The 20,847-nt window shown below is 40.5% G+C and overlaps 8 protein-coding genes and 1 non-coding gene across 10 annotated transcripts; 5 read left to right on the forward strand and 4 right to left on the reverse strand.

Annotated features, from left to right (window-relative positions):
* The first annotated feature begins 430 nt into the window (after window positions 1–430).
* Window positions 431–1,824, forward strand: LOC104821029 (zinc-finger homeodomain protein 8-like). The gene has a single exon (XM_010551753.2). The coding sequence runs from the start codon at window positions 789–791 to the stop codon at window positions 1,635–1,637; it is 849 nt and encodes a 282-aa protein (XP_010550055.1). The 5' UTR covers window positions 431–788; the 3' UTR covers window positions 1,638–1,824.
* A 248-nt stretch (window positions 1,825–2,072) lies between these two features.
* LOC104821030 (mini zinc finger protein 3-like) lies at window positions 2,073–2,677 on the reverse strand. Its single transcript, XM_010551754.1, has 2 exons — window positions 2,508–2,677; window positions 2,073–2,390 (listed from the first exon to the last, which is right to left on the reverse strand). The coding sequence occupies exons 1-2, from the start codon at window positions 2,622–2,624 to the stop codon at window positions 2,202–2,204; spliced, it is 306 nt and encodes a 101-aa protein (XP_010550056.1). The 5' UTR covers window positions 2,625–2,677; the 3' UTR covers window positions 2,073–2,201.
* Window positions 2,678–3,445: 768 nt separating this feature from the next.
* LOC104821031 (transcription factor MYB30-like) lies at window positions 3,446–4,848 on the reverse strand. Its single transcript, XM_010551755.2, has 3 exons — window positions 4,703–4,848; window positions 4,235–4,364; window positions 3,446–4,109 (listed from the first exon to the last, which is right to left on the reverse strand). The coding sequence occupies exons 1-3, from the start codon at window positions 4,830–4,832 to the stop codon at window positions 3,548–3,550; spliced, it is 822 nt and encodes a 273-aa protein (XP_010550057.1). The 5' UTR covers window positions 4,833–4,848; the 3' UTR covers window positions 3,446–3,547.
* Window positions 4,849–5,599: 751 nt separating this feature from the next.
* LOC104821032 (40S ribosomal protein S9-2-like) lies at window positions 5,600–7,399 on the forward strand. Its single transcript, XM_010551756.1, has 3 exons — window positions 5,600–5,710; window positions 6,279–6,660; window positions 7,050–7,399. Exons 1-3 carry the CDS (start codon window positions 5,683–5,685, stop codon window positions 7,231–7,233), a joined length of 594 nt encoding a protein of 197 aa, XP_010550058.1. The 5' UTR covers window positions 5,600–5,682; the 3' UTR covers window positions 7,234–7,399.
* A 1,150-nt stretch (window positions 7,400–8,549) lies between these two features.
* Window positions 8,550–9,617, forward strand: LOC104821033. Its single transcript, XM_010551757.2, has 2 exons — window positions 8,550–9,042; window positions 9,363–9,617. The coding sequence occupies exon 1, from the start codon at window positions 8,617–8,619 to the stop codon at window positions 9,007–9,009; it is 393 nt and encodes a 130-aa protein (XP_010550059.1). The 5' UTR covers window positions 8,550–8,616; the 3' UTR covers window positions 9,010–9,042; window positions 9,363–9,617.
* An 83-nt stretch (window positions 9,618–9,700) lies between these two features.
* Window positions 9,701–11,810, reverse strand: LOC104821035 (pyruvate, phosphate dikinase regulatory protein 2). The gene is made up of 4 exons (XM_010551758.2): window positions 11,270–11,810; window positions 10,356–10,995; window positions 10,154–10,262; window positions 9,701–9,939 (listed from the first exon to the last, which is right to left on the reverse strand). The coding sequence occupies exons 1-3, from the start codon at window positions 11,723–11,725 to the stop codon at window positions 10,159–10,161; spliced, it is 1,200 nt and encodes a 399-aa protein (XP_010550060.1). The 5' UTR covers window positions 11,726–11,810; the 3' UTR covers window positions 9,701–9,939; window positions 10,154–10,158.
* A 59-nt stretch (window positions 11,811–11,869) lies between these two features.
* On the reverse strand, window positions 11,870–11,943 carry TRNAV-CAC. Its single transcript has one exon. It is a non-coding gene; the product is annotated as a tRNA-Val (tRNA).
* A 72-nt stretch (window positions 11,944–12,015) lies between these two features.
* Window positions 12,016–17,271, forward strand: LOC104821036 (tyrosyl-DNA phosphodiesterase 1). 2 transcript variants are annotated; one of them, XM_010551760.2, is made up of 16 exons: window positions 12,016–12,338; window positions 12,444–12,603; window positions 12,715–12,945; window positions 13,073–13,219; window positions 13,449–13,509; window positions 13,807–13,883; window positions 13,994–14,251; window positions 14,537–14,626; window positions 14,737–14,871; window positions 15,137–15,286; window positions 15,402–15,505; window positions 15,769–15,822; window positions 15,921–16,011; window positions 16,096–16,185; window positions 16,296–16,440; window positions 16,546–17,271. In XM_010551760.2, exons 2-16 carry the CDS (start codon window positions 12,484–12,486, stop codon window positions 16,638–16,640), a joined length of 1,848 nt encoding a protein of 615 aa, XP_010550062.1. In that variant the 5' UTR covers window positions 12,016–12,338; window positions 12,444–12,483; the 3' UTR covers window positions 16,641–17,271. The 2 variants fall into 2 exon arrangements, with proteins under 2 accessions (XP_010550062.1, XP_010550061.1); XM_010551759.2 differs by having other exon boundaries at window positions 12,135–12,338; window positions 12,444–12,623.
* A 663-nt stretch (window positions 17,272–17,934) lies between these two features.
* Window positions 17,935–19,612, forward strand: LOC104821038 (transcription factor PRE5). Its single transcript, XM_010551762.1, has 2 exons — window positions 17,935–18,667; window positions 19,210–19,612. Exons 1-2 carry the CDS (start codon window positions 18,545–18,547, stop codon window positions 19,360–19,362), a joined length of 276 nt encoding a protein of 91 aa, XP_010550064.1. The 5' UTR covers window positions 17,935–18,544; the 3' UTR covers window positions 19,363–19,612.
* The last annotated feature ends 1,235 nt before the right edge of the window (window positions 19,613–20,847 follow it).

Genomic DNA, 20,847 nt, shown 5'->3' on the forward strand with positions numbered 1-20,847 from the left:
GCAACGTGGCATCAAGAGGACACGTGTCAACTTTTGTTGCTATTTGTCGCTTTCGTTTTAAGTCGCTAATTATGATATAGCGACTGCTTCATAATTAGCCCCGAGAGGTTTCATGCACCTTACGACAGGGTGGGGTATGATCGTCATTACGAAACTCGACCGAGGGCATTTTGGTCCGATTGACACCACTCTACTGAACCGATGAGATCTACTAGATACTCCAGAAATCATACGCAGATTTGTTGTGTTCGCTAGTTTAAACAATTCATTTACTATAACGGGAAAAATCCAAACCACGGCATTGATTTAAAAAAAAAAGTGTTGATTTTTTTTTTATTGTCGATGTCATGAAGATACAAATTTGAAAAAAGAAAAAGAGACAAGATGCTGTGCTCTGAACGCGAGTTATTAGGCATATTTATTACACTTATCTTCTCATTAACCCTTGGGTGGGGTCAACAAACCATGGTTAAAAAAAAACACAGCAAAAAGAAACACACATTATGGTTAAGAAGCTCAACCACACAAGCTGGATTTCTCATTATCAACAGTCTTCACTCCTCATCATCGCCTTCCTTCTCCTCCACCCTCTGTTCCCCCTTCACCTAAAAAATACTAATAAAAAATTATATTTCGAAATCAGGGGAAAAAATTATCAAAAAACCCAAATCCCCAAAGATTTCAGCTTTTTAAGTAAAAAAATAAAAAAAATAAAAAACCAGATTTGGTCTTTTACTCTCCATCGCTCCCTTTTGCTCTGCTTCTTTAAAACCCTAGATGTTTGAGCCATGGAGATAGCTCCTATGGTTACTGCCACGACAACCACTACTAATACCGTCACCATACCCGACCCGGACTCTCCAGACCACGAAATCGGAGCCCCGACACGGTTCCAGCCCGCCAAGCCCATCTCCTTCTCCAATGGCAAACGCCACCACCACCCGGCGTTAGGACCGGTGACCTACAGAGAATGTCTGAAGAACCACGCCGCCGGAATTGGCGGCCACGCCCTCGACGGCTGCGGTGAGTTCATGCCGTCGTCTTCGACCGATCCCAACGATCCGACCTCCCTCACCTGCGCCGCCTGCGGCTGCCACCGTAACTTCCACCGCCGCGACGACCCATCTTCCTCCCCCGCCGCCGCCGTCGAGTTCCGGCCGCAGAACCGCCACCATCCGATGCCTCCGCTCCCGCTCCCGCCGCCGGTCCGCAGCCCGGACGACGACTCCGCCTCCCCTCCTCCGATCTCCTCCTCGTACATGCTCCTCTCTCTCTCCGGAGGGAGAAACTCCTCCGGCGGAGGAGCGACGGCAGTGGCTCCGGGGACGCATAAGAGGTTCAGGACGAAGTTTAGCCAGTACCAGAAGGAGAGGATGCTGGAATTCGCGGAGAGGTTGGGGTGGAGGATGCCGAAGGCGGCGGAGGACGCGGGGGTGAGGGAGTTCTGCCGTCAGATCGGAGTGGAAAAGGGGGTTTTCAAGGTGTGGATGCATAACAACAAGAACAACGGACGCGGAGGAGCTCGGAGGGGCTTCACCTTGAGCGGCGGCGGAGTTGTCGCCGGAGACAGTCGTGAGAAGGTGGCGGAGAGTGATCATGACGGCGGTACGGCGGCTGAGGGATCATTTTCCTCGTGAAAACGTCGCCGTTCTAAGGCGAACTCATTTGATTTCTCCGTTTCACCTGAAATTTGTGTTTTTTTTTTTTGTTTGTTGTCGTTGTCGTCGTTAATTTTTTTTTAGAATTAGGGTTCAATTAATGTTGACTGCTGTGTCCTTTTTTGTTCAGAAACAGGGATTTCATTTGTGTTTTTCGTTTCTCTTATTTTGTTATTAGAATAAGTAAATTCGGAAGCGGTGATGATGAAATCAAATCATCATTGGGTGGGTGTGGGGATTAATTAAGGTACAAAACAAGTAAGTATGATTAAGGGATAAACAACGATTAGAGCGTTGCTTTCTTTTTAAGGTAAGTAGGGTTCAGACATATTGGAACAATAATTATTAAATAAATAAATAAAAATCACGTGAACGTGGAGGATCTTCACGACATCATATATGGATGCATCATGTGGACGTACAAGTAAAGATGTTTCGGTGTGTAATTAGTAACAGCAAAAAAGAAAATGCACACAATTCTCCAAATTAACCAATCCATGAAATTAAAATCACATAAAATTATATATTTTTTAAAAAAATTAACTAAAAATACTCTCTGTGGTGGAAGCTCCGGTGGCAACCGCAAGCCGCACAAGAGAAAGATTCCGGCGATCCATCTTCACCGGCGGCCATGAACTCGCCGCAGCCGTCGAGGACGTAGTCTCCCGTATCCATCCCATGGTTTTTCTTGCATTCGCCGTATCTAAAACTTTCACTTGCCACATCCATTTTCTATATCGTGAACCATGTTTTCACATGCATAAACACGTTTTTCGATCATCACCCAAAATCTATTCGGCGAATTGGATGACAGTTGATATGATACATATATATAATATATGGACTCACCAACGTCGCCACGATTTTTTCATGGAAAGACAAATGGCAGCCACAGCCACTGCAGAGCAGGGACTCGGGCGTTCCTTCCTCGCCTCCGGGGACGAAATGCTTGCAGAAGTCACGCATGGGTGTATATTCGTTCTTCCTGCACTCTCCATACCTCGTTACTTCTCTGTACTTGCTCATTAAATTCTTGCAGTTTTGTCCGAAATCCCAAGTATTGTATATTGTGATCGAAATGACAAAAGGCTCTTTGTGGATGTTTTTGTTGCCGGGTTTTGTCTTTGACCTCGAGGTTCATATTTGGATGGTAAACTGTCCTAATTACTAAAAGTCAACCACCCAACTTGTGCTTTTTTTTTGTTTAATGATTATATATATATATATATGTATATATGTCGATGATCACGCATTGTTATTGGAATGACTCGTTCCATAAAACCCACTAGCTTGTAATGTTTCTTATCGATTTGATTCGTTGTTATCGTGACAGCGAAGCGACTGCAAACAAAACCCCATTAATAGTATCCACTACTTTGTTTTGTAACGTTTCAATCCGTCTTTGATAGCCATTACTATATTTTTTTAAATTCCAAATTAGGAATTTATATATATAGTCTCTATGTGTATCAAATAAAAGCAACCTCCAAGATCATACTTTGGACTGTATCAAGAATCATTTGTATCCCTTGATTAATTCATGGGCATTTCATATTTATATATCTCACTTTAATATTCGTCATATAAATTAAGATAACTATTCTTCAAACTCGTGTAATCAATTTCTCCATTGGGGCATTCGCCTTGACTATCGTCAAAGTTTTTCAACCACAATTCTCTGGTTACTTGACGGTTTCCTTTAAGTGAATTCAATGCCCTCGTGTAATCAAACACCCTCATCTTGCCATGCAAACCTAAGTAGCCCTGTTACGTACTTGAGTAAATGATTGATCTTGAAGAACAAATTAAAGAATCTGTTTCATATCGGAATTCCGGCCGATCATAACAACTCAACCAAAACATAACTCTTAGTTCAAACGGAGATCAGTTCAGTTCTGTCCTAGTAGCAAAATATCTGCATCTCCTCCCAGAGAGAAACCCTCGATTTCACAGTTTTTCAACTGTGTAGTGTCAGCATCATCAAGCAACCATTTCTCGATCTCAGATAACGGCGTTCGGTCGCAGCTCTTGGCTTCACCAGGGGAAGAATCAAAGCTCTCAGACCCTACAAACTCTCCATCTCTATCTTTGGTTTTCGTTTCAGGAGATTTCTCGAGCCACCCTTTGAGCAGCCTGGCTATATTCTCCAGGCTTGAGGCGTAAGCGCTTGTCTTTGGCCTCAGATCAACCATAAGGGATTGTTTTCCGGCGGATAGTAACGCCTCTTGAAGATCATGCTTGGCCTTTTCGATGCCGCTTTGTAGTTTTCTCTCCCATTTGTCTCTGGAGATCGAACCCGAGGACAACGATGGCGAATTCGATGAAGAAAACCCGGTTTTCATGGATTCGGATCCAACCCTTTTCATCAGCTTCTTCTTCAAATGGGTGTTCCAATAGTTTTTTACGTCGTTGTCTGTCCTCTGTGGGAGGTATGATGCTATTGCCGCCCATCTATAGTCACACGCCATGCATACATATATTTATAACATATGATCTAAATATTATTACATGATGCCAAATTTTATACACTTTTTGTGTTTCATACAAAAGAGAGAGAGAGAGAGAGAACCAGTCACCTGTTGCCGAAGAGGGCTTGGAGATGGACGATCACCTTCTCTTCTTTCTCCGTGAAATGGCCTCTTTTGATTCCTGGTCTTAGGTAATTACTCCATCTAAGCCTGCAACTCTTACTACATCTAACCAAACCTGAAAACAAAAACGTGTTTAATTAAGGAACAGGATTAAGGAGACTAATTCAAACACCCATCTAGTGATTTTTCTCTTATAAGATTTGGTCCAATCGGGTTTGAATCCAGGTTGGGAGCACTTTGTACCATCCAACCCCTAGGCTATCCCATTTGGGTTTTTTAAATTTTGGGTTTTGAATCCCCGAATGTGTTGTCACAAGGTAACCCAAAAGGTCGGTCCTGTCCTTGCCAAGGGAGATGCCAACCGTCTCTCCTTACGTATGAACACCATCCAGTGAAAATTATTACATATATATATATATATATATATATATGATATGCAATCCGAAAACAGACCTGTGTTTTTGGGAACAGCTTTCCAGTTGCCAGGGCCATGTTGCTGAACATGAGAGACCAACATGATATCTTCTTCGGGGGTCCACGCCCCTTTCTTCACACCTCGCTCACTCCAAGCTGGTCTCGCCATTATAATACAATCATCTATCTCTTCTTTCTGTGTATATATATAGTAGAGGGGACGATAAGATTATTTATTGAAAACGAAAAAATAATTAATGGATTTTTATCAAAATATATAAGTCAATTGTGACAGCAAAAATGTAATAAAAGGGAGACAAAGGGTCTTAGCTGTGTTAGTCATCTCTATGTCTCCATTATACACATTGCATTCAATGTGTGGCCAATGCCATTTCTCCAAGTCCTATTCAATCCCATCATCATTTGTGCTGAATGTTTGTTCGTTCTCGTTCATGCATGTTTGTATGGATGGTTCCTATACTATCAATATAGATCTGTATATGGATGGTCTCTACGTATATGTATGTATTTATGTTCATTCCCAATTACATATTGTATCACTCACTACCATGTGGACGACTTCAATATGATTAAGCAACTTATTTACTTTCGTGGCTGGCTGTGTCCATACCTAACTTATATACGTATATTATCAACGTGTATATATATATATGTGTGTGTGTTATATCTTAAAATTATTTAGGTTTTTTTTGGAAGAAAATATTTGACAAAAAATATCAAAAAAGAAAAAAGAAAATATTTGACAACATATGCTTTGCATATGTAAAGAACGGGCTGAAATTTATAAAAAGAAAAAAATACAAATGGACCCAGTAAGAAAACTAAGTCCATTTGTTTATTATAAAATTAGGCCCAATAAAAGGTGCAGTATAATGTTAACAGCCCCATTAGGGTTTTATGTTCTTCCGCTTATAAGAGGAGTCGTCTCTTTCTTCAGTCCCCGACTCTCTGTTTCCCGGTTTCCTCCATCCGAGTCTGCGAGAGACGGAGACGAAGAGATGGTGAACGTCAGCTACTACCGCAATTGTAAGCCGCCTTTCCTTTTTTTTTTTTGACATCTTTCGAAGTTTTAGCTTGGAACGCATTCTCGATTTGATCGCTTAGGGTTCATCACAACTTTATTGCTCCATTGATTGCGAATTTGTTGATGAGGCTGCGTAAATTTGGATGAAAATTGATATGATTTTGGCCTATGAGGTTTTGTTAACCTCAGTCTGCTGTTGTTTCGTGGCACGAGATTTAGGGTTTAGTATTGGGTCGAACTTTGTGATACGAAGTTTTGAGACTTTGTTGGGAAATCCACTTCGTAAAAAAAAATTTCGAGATGATGAATCTTTAAGACATTTGATATATGAGTGGGGCATTGAACGATTGCGTCTTGGTCATCGAATAGAGCTTATTAGTATACCGTCTTGTAAATTCTAATGTGGAATGCTTCTCTCTTAGTGTAAGCTTCTGATGCAATGTTGAATAGTTTGCAGTTAAGATTTCATTTTGTTTGATAGTAAGTTATCGGCTTTCCGAAATTATAAAATTCTCACCTCCTTGATTGCGAGAGTAATGCCTAATGTTGTGTGATGGAAAATGTTTGCAGATGGAAAGACCTTCAAGAAGCCCCGTCGCCCTTATGAGAAGGAGCGTTTGGATGCTGAACTGAAGCTGGTTGGAGAGTATGGTCTCCGTAACAAGCGTGAGCTCTGGAGAGTGCAATATGCTCTTAGCCGCATCCGTAATGCGGCTAGAGATCTTCTCACTCTCGACGAAAAGAATCCCAAGAGGATTTTTGAGGGAGAGGCCCTCCTTCGTCGTATGAACAGATACGGTCTTCTGGATGAGAGCCAGAACAAGCTTGATTACGTCCTGGCTTTGACTGTTGAGAACTTCCTTGAGCGCCGGCTTCAGACTCTCGTCTTCAAGTCTGGTATGGCGAAGTCCATCCACCATGCCCGTGTCCTCATCAGACAGAGGCATATCAGGTATGCATGTTTTCTTGTCTATGAAATCTTGGGTTCTTTGTGTGGCGTAAGCTTTAAACTCGAGCAAACCAGTTAGGGTTTTGTTTGTCAATGTCATCTTGACTTGCTTGTTATCAGCCTGAGTTTATCGTGGCTCGTTTATGTTGCACTCGGATGATCCCCAACTAGTGAAACACAATTAAGCAAATGATCAAAGTTTGATCTTTGATGGCTTTCAACACCGGCTTCCATCTTTATTTGCGTAGGATTAAACCCAAATGTTCCTATTATGCTTTGCTCTTTGAAGTTGTGTTTCCTGAAAAAAGTCACAGTTTTTTTCTTTCTGGGATTAAGATTTGGGGCTGCATTTCTGAATTTTTTAAAAAAAAAAAACAAAAAATTGCGTGTAGGGTTGGGAAGCAACTGGTGAACATACCATCGTTCATGGTGAGAGTGGATTCTCAGAAGCACATAGACTTTGCTTTGACAAGTCCCTTTGGCGGTGGCCGTCCCGGTAGGGTCAGGAGAAAGAACGAGAAGGCTGCCTCCAAGAAGGCCTCTGGCGGCGACGGAGACGATGAGGATGAAGAGTAATTTAGGCCTTCGGTTCAGCCAAACCGGTTCTGGTATTGAAGATTTCGGTTTATCTGCTATGGTTACATTGCACTTGGTTATGCTCATTCGCATTGTTGTTAAATTTTGACGTGTTTCTTGCAAGATTGTTCTCCTCTTTTCCTTTGAAAAAATTAGATTTTGTTTACTCATAAACCTATATATATATATATATATATATATATGATTAGATATTCTTTCTCCAGTGAAACTTAGCTTCGATATTATTTTGTAACTTTGAAATCATGTTTATAGTTGCCATAGAACAAATCATGTGCGGTTCTTTTCATAAAAGTTTCCCGTAACTATCGTTCTTTTTGTTAAAAAATAAAATTACTGTAAGATAAAAGTAATCAAGAAAATACCTGCAACTATAAATTTGCAAAAAAATGTTTTCCATGCTTTATTCTCCCGTCGTCTTCGGACCAGGTAGAGGCCATTTCTTTTTACATACAGACAAGCCATCTGTTTCTCAACACAGTGTCGGCTCCTCTCCTCTCCGCACACGTGCCGAATGTGATCCACGTGGAATTCCACGCCACCGTCATAACCCAAATTCAAAACAGTAATATACATACATATTATATTTGATAGGGGAAAAATAATAACATAGAAGTAAAAATACTCACAAGATCATGTGCTCCCGAAGAAGACTACCGCAGCAATCCTGTTTTCCCACGTAGAAACTCTGAGAATTGTCATTCCATATTTTATTCAATAAACAATTATTTTCCGAGAAAGTAAATATTATATAAGAAATATCAACTTTTAGGATGCATAGTCTGCGTTACAATAACAAAGGGTAAACATGGGAATTAAGATATATTACAATGGATTACTAATGTTCTGTCCAATATCGAAATCTATTTTCAAACACAAGTTATCAGGATGCTTTGATTTGAGCCTCTAATCCCCCCCAAAAAAAGGGAAAAAAACTCGAAGGAAATAGTCGTATTTTATTGATACTATTTCGGAATCGTAAATTAAATTCGAAAAAATAATTTAATGCTAACAAAAAAAAAATGTGAAAATGGAGCGGGGGTTACGTGGCGTGGTTCTAGAGAATCTGAACTGGTTAGGAATGCCTACCAACACGGCGCCGGATTAGGTACTTTCAGATCCGAGTCCCTAATCCACACGTCTCGTTAGTCAAATTTCGAAGATCCGTTCCCCCTCTCTTTTACCAGCCACCCCATTTACCACGTGGCATTACACCTCGTGACGTCATCACTGCCGACACGTCAACACTAACCGTTTTAATCCCGTTACGACCTCCCTATAAATCGCAGCGTCACAGGTCCCTCACTCGCTAGAGTTCTAATCAAACTCGAATTTCAAATTTCGAATTCAATATCCTGTTTGTCGATGATAGCGAGGAAGATGACGACCGCAGATGATCATCCGCGATCGCCGGAAACTTTGCCAGAGATGGAGGCGGACGCGGTGAAGGACATCGCGAGGAAGATTCTGGAGGAGGCGGAGACTGAGAGCAATGGATCATCGGAAGCAGAGACGGAATCTCCAAGATCCGTCGGACGGTGGGGATTTTCCAAGGAGAAGGTACACAGTCAGGTGCTGAGGATTAGAGAGGAGGAACTGTGCGTGATCGTCGAGGATAAAGCGACAAATTATTGCAGCGATCCAGAGGATCGTCGATATATTCATCCCCGTCGTTTGAATTTGTTCCTCGTTTCGAGGCCGATCTTGCCTTGTTCGCCTCTCAGCGGCAAGGTTAGCTCCCTCGAGGCTGTGCAGTGATTTCCAGAAGCTCGACTTGATCCATCGGCTGAGGTTAGTTTCTGTAGATTCCAACATCCTTTTCTGTGTGCGCGCGAGTAAATTTTCGTCGAAGTCCTCTGTAATTTCTGTCTGGTACTGTTTGGGACAGAGGAAGTAGGGCGAACCAGAGTGCTATAAATCACTAAATCTGCATGTGAATATGTATATAATAGACGTATGTGCATGAAAAAAAATCCTGGTGTCAAAGTTTGGCAGCATCTCTCTTGCATAAAAGGTGGAGAGAAAGTATCCCGCATCGGATCGTTTATCCGATCGGATAATTTTATGCTGAGAGATCAATCACTAAGTTGTTTTCTTGGTTTGTTCAATAGTTTGCGCAGGTGATGAGATTGCTCAACTGTTCCGGAGCATGAAAGAGGATGGTTCAGTGGAGGACTTATCCGTGGAATTTCTATCTGTTTCTCGCTTTCCCTCTGTTTTCAGGTGAACTCCCCAAAAATCCATAAACAGAAAAAGGCTCCTTCACTTTGTATAAACCGTGACGGATGTGTATATATTAATAGTCCGTACACGGAACTTGCATGAAAGTATCCTCGAGAGAATTTCCCTGCCGCATTATCTCCCCATACACGTGTATGCTTTTATTGCTTGCGTTACGTCTATATATATACATATATATGTGGGTATAGCTAGATATCGGATTCATATAAATCCAAATCATGCAGAGGTCGATATAATTCCCGAAAAGGGCCGTTTCTGCAACGCCTAGCAAGTGTTGGAATCATGATACAAACATGACACATAATATCACACTATCACGTCAGAGGAGTATTAGTCGGCTCAAAAATTAAAGACAGACCCCAAAAAGAAAACAAAAAATTGACTTTCATGTTGAAACGTCCGCACCGGGTTTCTTTCTTTTGATTCATACATATGCTGAAGAGGCAGCTGCAAAGCGAAACAATAGAACATCTGAAACACAGTTGTAAAAGAAGATTTATGAAACAAATCCAACTCTTTCTGCATATGATGTATGATTGAGGTATTTTTCCACCGGTTATATCTCAGCTGCTTAAGGGGGTAGGTCCATGATTATTCACTATAACTAGTTGCCAAATTTCACATCATCACATAAAAACCCAAAAACCAGAAAGGCAGATACCATTTCTAGTAGCGTTTTGAGATCCGTGGTACTGAACTACTGTCACTGCCATCATGGTACAGCCTCAGAATCACAGCCGCAGTCTCTTCAATCGCCTTGTTCGTCACATCTGTAATTTCCAAGACATTCTTTTGTTTACTTCCTTATGTTTCTTTGGTAGCTCACATTTAATCACAGAGTGCAAATTCTATTCAATTCTTACCTATCACAGTCCACCCTGGGTTTTTGGCATAGACCCTCGAGGCGAATTCCAGTTCCTTTCTGACGAAATCGATCCCTGAATACTTCTTCCCGGACTCAGCATCTACCCCCAACGTCTTCGCCCGGGCTTTCCTAATGGCTTGCAACACAACAAGATCGATTCTCAATCCAAATACCTTCCTCGGGTCGGCCTCAAAAAGCGTTCTTGGCAGTTCCACACCCATCACAATCGGCACATTCGCAACTTTGTACCCTTTTTGAGCAAGGTAAGTTGATAACGGCGTCTTCCCTGACCGAGAAACGCCAACCAGAATTATGTCAGCTTTGTTCAAATTCTCTGGTAGGGTTCCATCATCTTGCTTGATGGTAAACTCAATTGCTTCGATCCTTCTGAAGTATTCGTCGTCGAGGGTCTTCCCCCTACTTCGAGCTCCCCGAGGAAGACCGGAAGGGGAAACACCTAAATGAGAGGCGATTGCTTCGATGATAGGCCCCAAAATATCGTTCGAAGGCACACCCCATAGATTGCAGGCTTGCTTTGCTGATTTTGCCATGGATGGATCTGCCAATGTGTAAAAAAGCATTGCCCTTTCTTTAGCCGCTTGCTTGACGATCTCTACCAGTTTCTCTTCATCCTCAACCTAAACAGTTCCCAACAAGATCGTTCAAGTTCAACATTACCTACATAAAAAGCTTCGAAAGGGAATCTCAAATTCTATAGAATTCACAATCTTTCTGTGCAAATAGCTTATACATTCGAAGACATTTCTCTCTAAATCTCTCAAACCCACCTTCTGTCAATCAGGATTTAGCTCCTTACCACTCTAATTGCCCAGATCATCGATCACAAACCATGAAAGTGACCAAAATTCGCAACGAAAACACAAAGAACAGCCAAAAAGACATGATTTTTACCCCTGAGAAGAGATGGGTGTTCACAGAACAACCTCGACCGACCAAACAGTGCTCGAATTGTCCCAACGCAGCGTTAACAGAGTGTTCCGCCGTCCAACCAGTTCCGTCAGATACCAAGTATAACGATTTCCCCGCCGTAAAACCGTCACCATCATCATCATCATCGTCAATCGCCGACGACACACCACCAGCATCCTCCTCCAACGTGGGATCGATCTCCGTTAGTTGACGGATCGGCGACCTTGGCTCGGCCGTTCGATGAACCGGATGATCAAGCTTGATACCGGATCGTACGGCTCGGGCTATGGACCAGCGGTTCAGTTTGGAGCTAACATTCAGCTTCCTTGCCTGCGTTTCGGAGCGAGATTTGGAGGGAGTTTTGGGGCTTGAAGATCCGGAGTCGGGTTCAGGATGAGCTGCGGTCGGTGCCGGATTCCCGCCGCCCGGTAGGTTCATGGCCAAGATGATTTTTTTTTTTTTTGGTCCAAGGATGGTTCCGATAAGATCCGGTGATTTCTAACGCATTTCGTCGGGAAGTTCTACCGAGCAGTAATTAATTTCATATGTTTGTCGGGAACAAAAAATGTAGGAAAAAACAATTGTCTGAGCCCGGGTTCGAACCGGGGACCTCTAGTGTGTGAGACTAGCGTGATAACCGACTACACCACCCAGACAACATGTGATGTCTGATCAAAATGCTAAACTAGAACAATGATGCGTTCGCTCCTTCCCTCACTCCGACGGCCACATTAATCGATCTCTGTAGTTTCCGCCCTCTTATTTCTGGGGTTTCCCCCTTTTTCAGCGTTTCTCAAAGTACGAACTTGTAGGAGATTAAGACAGCTTGTTACTTTTCCATTGATACAACAGCAAGGTTCCTCCTTTTGTTCCTGCCTTTCGCCGAATTAGCTGCCTCACTCCAAAGCCCATCATTTGTCGAATCCTTCGCTTTCCCAAAAGGTTGCGTTTTGATCCTTCGGCGACCCACTCGCCTCCTCCTCCAGTACACTTCCATGCACGGAGTGATCGCACATACTCGTCGAACTCATCCTTAATGGTTCTCTCTCAGGTAAATCCATGGCAGAAACCCTTTACCTCTGGAAAAAGAAACCCTATTTCTACTTCTTCTTGCCCGGAACTTTTGCAAATTCTCTAATTTTTTTCACTATTTTAGGCTGCCTATCTCGTTCCCTTGAAGGTGGATTTGGAGGAAGATGATTCCATCCCCAGAATACCTATATCCGAGGGACCAAACACCATCGGCCGTGACAGCATTCTCGTTGCCGATAAACGGCTCAGCCGTAAGCACCTCACAGTCACCGCCTCCGCAGCAGGTTCGGCCACTTTGTCCGTGGTGAGCCAAAACACTGACAAATTTGCAAAATGCCAGAATCTGAATTTTTATTTGAGTTTATCTTGTGATTGGTTTTTGTCCTTTTTTTTAGGAGGGAACGAATCCGGTTGTTGTTAGGTCCCGTGGCGAGAGAAAGAAGGTGTATTTGGGTGATGAGGTGTCAGTTTCTGATGGTGATGTTATTGAGATGATCCCTGGTCACCATTTCTTCAAACTTCTGGTGCTTCCCGTTGCAAATCGTGACAAGGTGAAAGCAAGCGGCGTTTGGGGTGAGTCTGAAATCGGTGAAAGCCATGAAAGAGCAGCCAAAAAAGCTCGGAAGGTGTTTGTTGAATCATTGATTTAGCCCGTTTCAGATTGTTCTGAGTTTCTTTCCGAAAAGAATACAGAATTTGGTAGCATGTGTTTTGATTTGTTTAGGTTTCCTGTTTGACAATGGAACTGTTTAGGCTGTAACAGGAGGGGACGATGCTGAGGCTATTCGACATTTTCATTTGCCTGATGAAAAACTCCCTTTGACATTTCGGTTGTTGCATGTTCAAGGGTTGCCAACTTGGGCCAATACCTCTTGTGTTTCCATTGATGACGTCATTCAGGTATAAGGGCATCTCCCTGTTTCTTGTTTTCTCCCTCTCTCCAGTATTTGATCTTAATGCAAAAGATTTGTTGCATGAGGCTCTTGATTAAACCAGCAGAGTGATCCAACAGAAGATTCCTCATTTTAGCTCTTTGAAAACGATGGTGGATTACGCACTGTTGGTGTCCCGCAAAGAGCTTGCTTGAGCAACCTTGTGACTGGTTTCATTTATTGTGTTCTGTATGCAGGGAGACATTGTTGTTGCAATCCTGTCGAATTACATGGTAGATGTAGACTGGCTGATGTCTGGTGAGTTCCAGTTTCAGTCTTTGTCTTGTCATGTTTCTTGATTTTGCTCTCCTGTTTGCCTTTCTGATTCTAAAATGAATCTCTCATACTCTGTCTTTTGGTTAATTTTTGGGCTAGATTTATGGATCATAACATTTTTTTTTTAAATCTGGTGCTGTTTTATGGAAGGGATATATTTCTTGAAGGATTCATTTTGGGTGTTGATTCATGGGTAGCAGTATCTTGTTATCTGGTTCTGTTTTACTTTCAGCTTCTTGGGCTTGTTAATAAAACCTGGTCACAACATATCCTCTGTAGCTTGTCCAAAGCTGGCCAACATACCTCACGTTCTGGTCATTCATGGGGAAAGTGATGGTAGGCAAGATTATATGCAGGTTTGTTCTAGTCTTTCCTATGATACAAAATAAAAATCTTTCTTTAGCCCTTCAATCTTCTGATCACGAAAACCGGAATCTCGTTCCTCTGCTTTTTTGGTCATTTATAGAGGAAGAAGACAGCTAATTGGGTTATTCACAAACCGCGGCTGCCTATTTCTTTTGGCACACACCATTCTAAGGCAATGATTCTTGTCTATCCTCGAGGGGTGAGAGTTATAGTGCACACTGCCAACCTGATTTACGTTGACTGGAACAACAAAAGTCAAGGTTTGTGGATGCAAGATTTTCCTTGGAAGGATAAGAAAGATTTGTCTAAAGGATGTGGGTTTGAAGATGACCTGATAGATTACCTCAGTGTTTTGAAGGTATTTATACGGATTTTCAATCAGCAAATATTTCCTCGTTGCGTGGAATTTCGTCAACTAAGTTTACTCTACTGACCACCGTAGATTGTGTCTCTCTTTCTCCGTTCTCTCCACTTCTTTTGGTCTTGTGTTCTGTCTGGTATCTCTTTTGTTATATTACCATCCATAATGTTACTCAACTGGTAACGGAAACTCTTCGATCTAGTTTCTTAGCATTTCATTAAGCTGCCTTTCATTCTGAATGTAACGTGTAACTGTATAAGGACATTCTGGACATTTTGACAGTGGCCGGAATTCACGGCAAGCTTTCCAGATCATGGTAATTTCAAGGTCAATGCATCTTTCTTCAAGATGTTTGATTATTCTGATGCTGCGGTACTTTTCTGCTCTCATTCAAACTTTGATATCTCACGGGTGATTTATTGAGATCTCGTGGTTGTCAATCATCGGATATGAGATTTACTCAGGTATGCATGAATTTTTAGGTCCGACTAATTGCATCAGTCCCTGGATATCACACCGGGTCTTCTTTGAGAAAGTGGGGGCATATGAAGCTGCGAACGCTTCTTCAAGAATGTACCTTTGATAGAGAATTCCGTAGATCTCCTTTAATTTATCAGGTATCGTTCCCCCGGTCTGATCTTTTTCCGTGCTCTGTTTGTTTGCTAGTTCTGTTACAATTGTTTGTACCCAGCCAGTGTGTATATTCTCTTATTAAGTCTTCATGTTCTGCCTCTCTAACCAAAAGGTCTAAATCTTCTCAATTGCCCATTAAATTCTGTCATATTAATTTTGACGTTCTATAAGAGGAAAAAAAGGGGCATAACATCTCGGAGAAGAATCCCCCCCTGACGAAATATTTCTTCCATCATTGCATTGTTGTAGTTTTCCTCCCTCGGATCTTTAGACGAGAAATGGTTGGCTGAGTTTGGAGCTTCTCTGTCTTCCGGTTTATCGGATGACAAAACTCCTCTTGGCCCGGGAGATCCGCTAATAATATGGCCTACCGTCGAAGATGTCAGGTGTTCCTTAGAGGTAATCCTAAAGAAGGCCGATATGCCTTTATTTACCTTTCTCATCGTCGTAGCTTTCAGATTCTGTTTTAGCACATCTTCTACTCAGTTTCTTTTGATGAAAAATCCTCTACAAGGGTTACGCAGCTGGCAATGCAATTCCGAGTCCGCTGAAGAACATGGAGAAAGCGTTCTTGAAGAAGTATTGGGCCAAATGGAAGGCGGGTCATAGTGGTCGCTGGTAATAAATTCTTGACAAAACTTTATATTTTACATTTTTAACTTTCATTTATGTGCCATGCCTTGAAAAGGATTACATTGATCATTCATTACCACAACATGAGCATGTCTGGTCTGGTATCAGAAGAGCTTTGGTCACAACACTTTTGCAGATACTTAACCAGAAAAAAAAAACATGTATTCGCCTAATGTTTCATTGCCCTGTTTCCAGTTTCTCATATAGTTGTGATTAATGTTAAATCCTTTTGGTTTTGAATGTTGCAGCCGTGCAATGCCGCATATAAAGACATACACTCGTTACAATGGACAGAAGCTTGCGTAAGTGCTCGTTTTCATCCATTTTTCAGTCTTTTATTAGCTGTCCATCTTTCGAACTATTTTACTATAGTAATTTTTTTATATTTTATATTTGACAGTTGGTTCTTGCTAACATCGTCGAACCTCAGCAAAGCAGCATGGGGAGCACTTCAAAAGAACAGTTCCCAGTTGATGATCCGTTCATACGAGGTGCTCTCTTATTTGATTTGATTTTTTTCACTGAAATCCCCCAAAAAATGTATCATCATTTCCAAATTCCCCATTGTCTTGTAGTTGGGGGTCTTGTTTCTACCTTCTCCTGTAAAAAAACATGGCGGGGCCAGGGGTAAGTTTTCGTGCACGGAGAACACGAATTCAACCAAGGTAACCTCCATCTGACAGTTGTCCGGAACGAACTTTCTCGATCTCCCATGCTTTCCATCAGACAACTTTGAAACAATGTTCCCCCATTGATTCTTCTTTTTTGCATTCAGGGAAAGCACGAGTTGTTAAAGAACGATTATGAAGCAGAGAGGACAAAGCTGGTGACCTTGTCCTGGAAAGGACCCTCTGATTCACCAGAGATAATCTCATTGCCATTGCCTTATGAACTGCCTCCTCAACCGTACTCACCTGAAGGTTATCATCTACCCAAACAAAAAAAAAACGTTCTTAAAATTGCAATTTGGATTCTGAAACATGGATTGTGTGTATGTTTTTTTTTTTGGTCTTGAGGGACTGCAGATGTACCGTGGTCATGGGATCGGCGATACACCAAGAGAGACGTGTACGGTCAAGTTTGGCCGAGACAGGTTCAGTTGTATGCGTCCGATGACTAGTTTAATAAGGCTTTTATAATCATTACAATGAGGTTTTTGTATCTATATATATATATATATATATATATTATAAGGTTACGTTAGTTGTCTACAGAGATTCTTATGGTCATCCTGCAACAATATGGTTGTTCCATGTTTTGTGTCCGAACCATGCATGGAATTTTTTTTCCTTCATTCGGACAATTGGCAGATCAGATTTTTTCAAGTGTCGGATATTGCATTTACCGGAAGTGAGTCAACCAAAGAGATTCCCTTATAGTTTTGTTCGAAATTGAATGGATCGTATGTGAATAACCGGATGAATTCGTAGTAAACCGGCAATTAACGACGTCGACTCAGAACCAGAATTAAGGGTTTGATTAGTAATTAATAGATAATTAAAAGAAAATACGAATCAAGAGGATTGGGGGTTAATTGTCGGCTAATCAAATCGAGGATGATACATGTACGAGAGGCGTGAGAAAAGAAAAATCAGTGGCACATATTCGATGGGAGTTAGAATACAAACAGAGGAAGACAACACCTCACGATCAGTGTCGATGTTTCGAAGAACATGCGTCTCTTTCCTTAGGATTTGGCAATCATCTCTGTGTAAATTAAATTAAATGGCACCCACATTGCTTTCAAATCACTACGCCTGCGTCCAATTAGACATAATATTATTAACCTGCACTCGCATTTTTTTTGTTTATGTATATGTTCGGACCATTTCGTTACATGCCATGTCAAACCTGGGAGCAGATGATTTCTATAAAATTCATAAAAATAAAATATAAACTATAACATAGCATTTCTTGTTCATCCAACAATTCAACCCATATTTGGTGTATATATATAAGCCGATATCGAAAATCATCATTGACCCGAGAAGACTATAGGAGATTCAATGAGGAGATCGACGGTTTCTTGTTCATAAATGGTCACAATCGATTACTCAATTAGAATAGTTATGGGCAAGAAAAAATCGAGGGGAGGGGGGGGAGGGGGTCACATGTGACAATGGGTGCTCCCTGAATGGAGGGGAAGAGTGTCATATCATCACATGGTAGGGTGTTTTGATTATAAACTTAATAATATTAAAAACACCCAAGTCCCACTCTGCGCTCTTAATATCCAACATCTTCCTCTATTGCCCACTTGGTCACACCATGTCCTTGCTCCCGAACATCATGCCTTGCCTTCATCCCCCATATATATATATATATATATATATATACACACACATGCACACTCCTTTGTTTATATATATATGTGTGTGTGTATCATCCATCATCATCATCCTCTTCTTCTTCCTCTTGTCTTTTTCTATATTTCCTCTTCTTACTCCTACTTTAACCTATGCTTTTGCTATGCCCATTGCATGTATATTGTGGAACAAAAACCGGCTGATTAAACACTGCACTTATTTTATATATGTATACATGTATATATGAATTGGTCATGTGTTACTATTCCCGTATATGTATAAGCAGCAAATGGAGCGGACATTAATAATTATTATATTCAAACCCACAGTACAGTATATATCTTCCCCTCTCCATCTCCCTCGCTCACACGGAAACCTCCAAGTTTAAGCCACTGCTTTCTCCTATGCACTTGTCTTCTTCATATCCAACATCACTGTTTATGTTTATTGTTCTCTCTCTCTCTCTCTCTCTCTCTCTCTACGTGGTCCCTTCCCCCTTTATAACACTCTTATCTCTTCCCATTTCTCCATATCTTTAAACCCTTAAACCATCCATAGCTCTCCTTCCCCCTTCCCCCAATCCCAAAAGTTCTCTGCTTCTTCTCATGAAAGTTTCCAAATAAACCCAACAAGGGGAAGAAAGAGAAGAAAGGAGATCGAGAAAGGGTTTTCCGCAATATCTCTCATTCACACACACACGGGCAGTATAACTTGGAGAATGTCGAGCAGAAGATCGAGACAGGCAAGTGTTTCGAGGATCAGTGATGATCAGATCATCGATCTCGTCTCTAAACTCCGCCAACTTCTACCTGAGATTCGCCCCAACCGTCGTTCTGACAAGGTATGATTTTGTTTTGTTAATGAAAAGATATTTTCTAATTTATTACATCAACACATTCATATAATATTGTTTACAGGGGCAATGCACATGTACGTCATGTGAAATAGTGCATTACAGTCATATAATAACATTTTTTTAGAGATTACATATCAATATACGAAATATAGTAAGGTTTGAAACTTTTGACCCTCCCGAAATTCGAGACCATCGAGCTTCTAATTTGACGCGCAGTAGTCATTTTGTTTTTACAACATTAATAAATGTCGACCGTATTAAAAAAAATAAAAATAATTCTGTCACGGGTGCATATTTAGATATATTAGAAGCACCGACTTATTTCTATTCTATCTTATTCACTTCGTTATCCAAGTTTCCACCAAGCAAGAAAAGACAAATAATTGAAAACCACATTATCGTATGAATATATACAAGTACAATGACAACTATAAAAAAATACATATATTTTTTAGTTAATAAACAATTACTTAAACTGATTTTTTTCACTAATTAATTAAATTTTTTCTGCTGCAATTAATGGTTAGGTGTCGGCGTCAAAGGTGCTGCAAGAGACATGCAACTACATCAGAAACTTGCACAGAGAAGTGGATGATCTCAGTGAGCGGCTGTCTCAGCTTCTGGAAACCATTGACGCGGATAGCCCCGAAGCCGCCATCATTAGGAGTTTAATTATGTAATAATTATTTATTTAAAAAGGAGCTTTTATCGATCAGTTGCGGTTCCATGTCTCTTGCTGCTGATTTTTCTACATATTAATAATCGCTTGTATGCTTCTTATCTCTCTTAATAATATTATAAAGTCTTCTAGGTCTAAGTTTTCCATTTTCTCTTTATCGTTGGACGATTAAAAAAAAATCTATAGCATGGAGATGCATATTTGATGCCGTTTATATGTACGCGTATATATGAGCATGAATGCAATTCATATATTTGTAATAAACTTTTGTTTATATGTATATTGTATGCATGTATGTATATGTTAACGTAGCACACACGCACACACACGCATAATGGCATATTTACATCCTAAGCCTCTAAGCTTTTAATTTGTTATAACCAAAAATCCGTATAAACTTGTAACCTATCTCACTTCTTAAAGATCCTAGGGTTTTCTTCAATCGTATATTTTAAAGTCGATCAAGAGGATCCATATATATATATCAGAGCAATAAAAGACAAAAAACAAAACAAAGCTTTTGGGTAATTATTAGAAATAAAAGATTCGATGGCATAACATATTAACATATTTTTTTGTGATCCATGCAAAAGGCCTCAACGTCAGACAAATTTACATTGTTTTCTAATGGCGTTAATAATAATCACTAACGTCCGTTTGATCGAAATGAGCAACAAAAAACATTGATGTCACGTACACTGATGTAGTCTCTTTTTGTAATAAAGCCATCCATCCCCACAAAGCAAAAAAATTAAATTAATATATATATATATAATTAGCAAATATTTAATTAAGTTTTAATTCAGGCCAGAGACCAATGTAAACAAGATTTCATACGAAGTTTTGTCGTCATGTGAACAGATGGGAGGATATTAGTGACAGTAGTACCCCAATTTGTCGGATCAAGCGCCACAATCTCTGCATAAATTAGTGCAGTAAGTTATTATTAATTTTCATTACAATAATGTATCTGCGTACATGAAAGCATTTATTAAATGATTTGACAAGATTTTATTCACATGATTTTGTTACAAATTAACTTTGTCACGCATATGATCGCCGACTTGCATATGTATATATAGGATAGACCCCACAGAGAGACAATATACGAAACGTATATATATAATATATGTATGCATCACTGTATCTATGTTGGTATATGTATTATACCACCACCCTAAAGTTTTGGATCTTATACATATATATATTCTTCTTATATACGTTTGCAAAAAAAAAGAAAAAAAAAACTGAACGATATCTTTTTTTTTGGAGGACCACTTCATGTTAATTTATGTAATTAACTTTAACGTCTTAGGGGAGGGTAGTTAAATCGGTTGAAAATAATATTTTCTACACAACAACTAATTAAAGAAACCTTTTCTGCGGCTTTTTGTTAGGACCCATGTAAAAAAAAATATATATCATGGAAATATCAAACACTTTATAAAAAATGTGATACTGAGTCTAATTAAAGGACCAACGAACC

Source organism: Tarenaya hassleriana, unplaced genomic scaffold, assembly GCF_000463585.1.
Source record: "Tarenaya hassleriana unplaced genomic scaffold, ASM46358v1 Cleome32, whole genome shotgun sequence".
Taxonomy (NCBI): Eukaryota; Viridiplantae; Streptophyta; class Magnoliopsida; order Brassicales; family Cleomaceae; genus Tarenaya; species Tarenaya hassleriana.